Here is a 6,604-nt window from a genome sequence, read left to right on the forward strand (position 1 = left end):
AACTAATATGGAATGTGCCCAAACTACTACAAACACCAGCTCAAAGTCCAGACTTAAATCCGATTGAGCATTTATGGACAATTTTGAAGAGGCAAGTCCATAAAGCAGGCGTCAAGTCCAAACAAGAGTTGAAAACTGTTGTGCAAGCCGAGTGGAATAATATAAGCTCTGAAACATGTCGAAAAATGGTTAATTCTATGAAGAACAGGTGTCAAGCAGTAATTAAAGCCAAAGGATACGGATCAAAGTATTAGAACTGTCAGTCAATTTGCTATGAATATACTTTTTTTCTTTTATATTATTAAGTGTACGAATATAAAAGTTGTACAAAAAATGGCATGTTCCTCTTTCAGTTTCATTTAATTTGTTATTGTCATGGGTTATACAGAATTTGGGTAAGATTTTATGTTCCTAATGATATTAGTTATTGAATTGTAAAGAAACAATTTCAAAAGAGTGTATTTCCTTTCAGATATTAAAGCATTTTCTTTGAAAATCCGTGTGTACGAATAAGAATGTTACATACTGTATCTAGAAATATGTTTCGGGGGCGGGTCCGAACCAAGTGAATAGTAGTTGTAGTAATAATAATAATAATGTTTAAATTAAAATAAGTATATTAAATCATATTAATACTGATTACAATACATAAATTAATATTATATTACTTTTACACGAATAGGTAAAAACACTGTGTAAGAATAGAGATATAACAGCGCATATTCATTACGTAGCTTACCTGTAGTTAAAATCGAAATAATTTACATAAAAACAAATGCCCTGGCAATGAACTTAATGTCAAATAGATGAATAATTGAATATTTATCGAATGACAAAAATCATGTTACATGTAGTTGGAAAAATGTAAGTTTCTCATTAATATTTTATGCATATTATTTTGAGTACTAGTGCACATAAATCTTCTTTGTAATGTCATTCAAAGCCGTATGTTCCCAATACAATCCTTGCCTTCTAAAAAAAGTTCAGAGGAAATTAATAACCATCGATTATGCAACAAATGCTAATATTATCATTACTTAATGTACTTGGTAAGACTTTGGGGGTAGTCCGGACCCCTGGACCCCCCTAAATACGCCCTTCTTGTTCTTCAAAGCCGTATGATCCCAATATAATCCTTGTCTTTCAATAAGTTCAGAGGAAATTATACAACAAAGGCTAAACCAATATATTGTTCATTATTTAATTTTAGTACTTGATAAGTCTTTGGGGGGGGGTCCGGACCACCTGGACCCCCTAAATACGTACTTGGCTGCTACAACTATTTTCGTCTTCTTCTTCTAAGAGAACCAAACCCAACAAGCCTAACCTAAACACCGCAGATTATTACTACCCAATAAAGCTACCAGCCAGTTGCAATGCTTAAAACTGTTGTAGCAGCAATCACTACCGTATTAAAAATGACGTTTGTTCATCATGTATCCATGGAAGTCCGCAGGAATTCTTCCAGGGAGGGGCAAGGAAGGTAATTTTTTCCAGGAGGCAAACAAGGCACATTTCCCCCCAAAATAGTGTTGTTCCCTAAAAAAACATTGCTTAAATTTGAATTTATGGTGTTCATGCAATAATTAACAGATATTATTGTGGCTAAAATGAAATTATATGTGTGAAATACATAATTTTTGGTTGACTATCATTTTTCAGGGTGGGGTCACGCCCCCCTTGCCCCCCCTTTCGGACGCCCATGCATGTATCCGAATTATTTTGTGAAGCCTGAGGAACGTTTCTCTTTTGTTATTAACAGGAAGAATTAGACAATTCTAATTTTATGTTTTCTTATGGTACGTGTTATTTATTTTATTAAATATTTATTTAGTTACGTATCATGACATTTGATTCCAACATTATTTGAAATTCTCGACTGTTGAAATAATTCTGCGAAGCTGCGTACCAACATTTTCAACAGTTGAAATCTCGGTACAATTTGGATCTGTAATCACACAAATAGGCCTAATGTGATAAAAAATCGATTAAAGTAAGGATACTGGTATTATGTTGAATTGTATTAGCTTCATCATTCTGTATTTTAAGTGTCTATTCCCCTTACTTTGGTGGGTTTTTTTAAACGATCAACTAACTCTCTGTTTAATCCCATATTCTATGTTTTACGTGTTGATATTCTTATATTCATTGACTATTTTTTAGAGGTTTTTTTTTAGTGCCTACCACAAACATTGTCCTGGGCGTATTTCTTACTGCTGGATCTGTTAGATTCTTCTGTTAGAACTTTGACGTATATTTTTCGTTCTATCCGCGATGTCTGACATCGTCAAGTCACGATCTCAACACTGAAGTTTCCCGGTTCGAATTCTGACCTGGATCCGGATGTAACTTTTTGTCTCTTCAGGTGACGCATCTAATTCGTCATGCATCTTCATAATCATGAAGAAAAGCGGCGTAAAATACGAAAAAAAATGCTCCACCTCCGTGGCGGAGTGGTTAGCACAGCGGGCGATGACGCCAAGGGTTCCGGGTTCGAATTCCGGCCTGGACATGGGTGTTCTTTGTATCTTTCATCGTATCACCACTCATCCTCATCTTCGCGATCAGCCCAAAGTGGCAGATAAGCGAAGTCAATCAAACTAAAAAAGGCAAACAATCTTCGAATCAGTTTCATTTTTAGGTAAAGACGTTCCAGTTTCCGAGGGTCACGGACTTGCAGTGCGAAGAAAGGCTCTCACCTCAGCGCACTTTCGTCACAAGCCGCTTGCCTCCTCAGTCGGTTCCTCCATCCGCGGCAGACAAGACGTTCACGTAGTGCGCGCTCTCTCTCTCTCTTTCTCCACAACTGACATTCTTGTACGAACAGAGAGGCGGAAGAGCGTACGAAAAAAAGCAACGAGCCGTTCTTTGTTCGGGCAGTTTGTTCTCGCTGCGTTGCCAGTATGCAACGGAAGTGCTGGCGTTGGCGAAGGTAGATTAATTTGCGTGGTGGCGGATGTAGAGAACCAGTGGGCGTAACGCATGCGATCTCCACCCAGAGGGGGGAAACTCGCAGGGGGAAAAGCTTTCGATGGTCCTAAAAGTTATTTAGGCTTGCGTAATACGATAACAACTCGAGGAAAAACGTTCGTGCTGGATTCAACAGGTGAGCCGTGGCCGGAGTCAGCTGCCCTATATCTGAAGACAAAGAAGAGGGGAAAAAAGACTGTTGGATTCCCGCGTGGAGGTGTTCGCTTCATGACTTTTTAAAAAGGTGACCGTTAGGTGGGAGAGATTTGTGTTGGTTGCATTTAGTGTCTCAGTTTGCGTGTGGTGGAACATGAGAAGCACTTGACGCCGTCTAATGTGCAGGAACTTCACTTTCTTTTTCGCTCAGTGAGCAAACGGATTTGGCTTCGTTTGTGCTACGTTTTGTATCAGTGATTCGATAAGGAGGTTTTGTAGTGCTTCTACCTTGGGTGGCAATATTGCCCAGCTGTTGGAAATGTCTGCCAGTGCTTGTTACTGTGAAGCCCCATGACCCATTCTTTGAATTCCCAGGAAGGCATGGAGGAAATTTATGTCATCCGCTTACGGTCTGCCACCGATCCATCCCGCCTTTACCCATCGGAGAGGCGCTACTCCGCCAGCACAGTGGCGGGCCTGGGGGCCATACATCTCCTCCTAGCCATCACCTTGCTGCTCCTGGGTTCCCTCGGCCAGATTCTGGAACCCGACGGCAACCAATTTGGAGGCGGAATCTGGCTCGGTCTTTCAGCAGCGGCGTCCGGAATTGCCGGGATGCTGGCATGGAGGCGATGGTACATAGACACCCAGATACACTGGTTCTTCGCCTTCTCCCTGTTTTCGTCCCTAGCGTCGTTACTGTGCATCGGACTGACCGGACTGTCGATGGCGATGCTGCACGAAGCTAGGTCGGATCTTGTCCGCAACTTCTACCAGATAAGCTCCAGGTCCTCGCCGCCCCCCACCGAAATCAAGACGGTTGTGGCAACGAACGTTCTTGTAGCCTCGGCCATAGAGTTCGTGTGGTCGCTTCTGTCTGCCAAGATTGCCTGGAAAGGGATGACGAACACAGACGAGGACGCCGCCGCAGGTGCACTGGACTGGAAGAAGAAGAAAGTGTCAACCACCTTAGAATCCCGAAGGACCCCCGACATCATTTCCCAATTAGCCCGCTTTCCAGGAACCTTGCCTGTGTCTCGTGTGAACCCTTTGGGGCCCCAGGGGCAGGACCTACCTTCGGAGAGCACGTTGGAGTACCAAGAGAGGGTGAACAAGTTTCTAAACTCCACGACGTCTCCCAAGGAAGCTGTTCCAGATCAGCATCCGTCCCTGGAAAACACGTCGAAATCGAACCACGACTCTCTGAGTACATGATTCAGTGGTGATATGAAAAAAATGTGTCATATTTGCAAGTGCCTATTGTCTCAAGTGATATTTTTTATAGTAAATATACAACGAATATAGTGCAAATATTAAGCGAACAAGGAAAGTGATAAAAAAAAACTACAAGTACACCATAATATTGCAGATCATTCTTGCATTGCATGTGTTAGAATGTTAGAATCTAGATAGTACTTTTCTATTAAAATTTTGAAGCAGATATCTGTTTCTGGAATTTTAACCAGTTTTCGTTAATGGCACAATCACCGGCAATAAAAATTGGACACCTAGATCCTGAAATACTCGCTTTCGTGTAAGGCGTTGTGTGTGTTGCCTAAATCTATGGCGGTGGTAGAAGTTGCCATTGAAAACTTGCTATTCATATTCACTTATCGCCGTAGAGCTAGGCAACACACATAACGCCTTGCAGGGAAGGAAGAATTTCAGGATCTAGGTGTCCCATTTTTATTGCCGGTGACCGTACATACTTTATAGGTATAATGAGAAGAGTGAGAATTTCATGAGGGTTGCATATCCAGAAATTTAATATATGGTGTCGCTTACTCCCTTTCCAAGAAAGGAATGGGGGTGACGGAATTGCAACCTCTATTGCCTCATATCTTATATCCTTTTTAAAAACGGAGGGATATGAAAATGCTGAAATGGGAGGATATAACTTTCACTGCCATTCCTTCTGGTATTTCGCACTATGTTAGAAACGTGCCTCTTAATCTAAATAAGTTCACGTATCTATGGAATAGAGTCTATATCATCTTGCTTTAGTTACTGTTTGTTAAAGATGAATGATTAATTATTAGTAACTGACCAAGATTGGAAAATTGGAGGGAAGTTTTCTAGAATTATTTAAAAACGAATTTTGAAACATACCATTCTTTGTGAAATGAAATGTAGCGGTGGTAAAGCAACACAATTTTAAATTTATGACAATAGTTGAATCACGATTACGCTAATAGTTGCTTGTAGATTTAGATTATTCGTTTAGTGAAACTTCATTGTTTCGAATTCTGAAAGTCGAGTTCAAGGAGTGAAGTTCAATTATTCAGGATCCTTTCACGAACTTCTTCTGGTAAACGGTGAGTGTTTATGTTAGTTTCATGACCTCCTACATGTAATAGCTTAGTGGCATGTGTACTCTCACAAGTATACTCTGTTACAAATTTCCATTAAGGTAATTCACAGAAAGTCGAAATTCGTTTTTAAGTTCATGTTAAGGTTCTTTAGGTGAGTGGGTGCAACAGGCCTGAAAAATTTGAAACCCTGCTTTTCCAGTCTAAAATATTGAGCGTATCCCATAATCATAATGCATAGTATGCTAATTAATATACAATTAATTTATTTTGGAGGCAAGTCCGAAGTCCTAACCACTTCATTCTAGAACAGTCTGTGATATTAAGAAATCATTAATGATAAGCGACTGTTTTGTGCGCCAAATCTGAGTTGAGTTTCACACGAAATTTCTTCCGTCACTCACACTATGTAGTCTTACCGATCGAGAAAGTTGTCTTGATAATGTCTGTAGCGAACTTTCACGTAATTTCGTTTGAAATATTTTGCAAGTGCGTACTGGACATAAATGTGACTTGACTGTTACTATCTCGTCCCGATCCCTTTTATATGGTGTTTCTATGGAGATGGAAATTATTTACTATTTCCGTGCTACTCTTTTTTTTAGTAGTATGAATCCATTATTTTCGAAGACTGCCTTCATTGTCTTCAAGTATAGATGAAGACTATGATGGCAGCAGACTTCCAAAGTTAATAGATGCGTAAATGGAAGTAGCATACAAATAGAAAACAGCCTCCATCTCCAGTTATCAACCGAGTTTACCTCACTACATCATGAATGTTCTTTTCATTCTCATCATCATACATGTGTGTATATTAGGGATTGGTATTTTCAACGATGATTTTGTAATCATGTTATACAATTTCGATTAGTTAATTTGTTCATAAATGCCTTTAAGGAAAACACGAAGGCGAAAATAATACTTCTTCGGATTTACGTATTAGAAATAAAACAATGATATTCCTTGCATTCACTCTTGCACATTCACAAACCTTTTCGACTTCCCAGCTGTTATATGGCTGCTGGATTTCATCACCACAGCAACGGGAAAATTCCAAACTTACATTTTTACATCATTTACACAGAACGTAGCGAAAATGAATAACATAAAACATAATCAGCCTTGTACAAAAGTAATCATTATACAAATTTTCAACTTTTAAAAGAAAG

General features: G+C 39.6%; 1 protein-coding gene across 1 annotated transcript; it reads left to right on the top strand.

The window, feature by feature from the left end:
- Positions 1-2,820: 2,820 nt before the first annotated feature.
- On the top strand, positions 2,821-4,517 carry LOC145989901 (uncharacterized). Its single transcript, XM_083125399.1, has one exon. It carries the CDS (start codon positions 3,478-3,480, stop codon positions 4,339-4,341), a length of 864 nt encoding a protein of 287 aa, XP_082981525.1. The 5' UTR covers positions 2,821-3,477; the 3' UTR covers positions 4,342-4,517.
- The last annotated feature ends 2,087 nt before the right edge of the window (positions 4,518-6,604 follow it).

Source organism: Lepisma saccharinum, chromosome 1 (assembly GCF_977018435.1).
Source record: "Lepisma saccharinum chromosome 1, izLepSacc3.1, whole genome shotgun sequence".
Classification (NCBI taxonomy): domain Eukaryota; kingdom Metazoa; phylum Arthropoda; class Insecta; order Zygentoma; family Lepismatidae; genus Lepisma; species Lepisma saccharinum.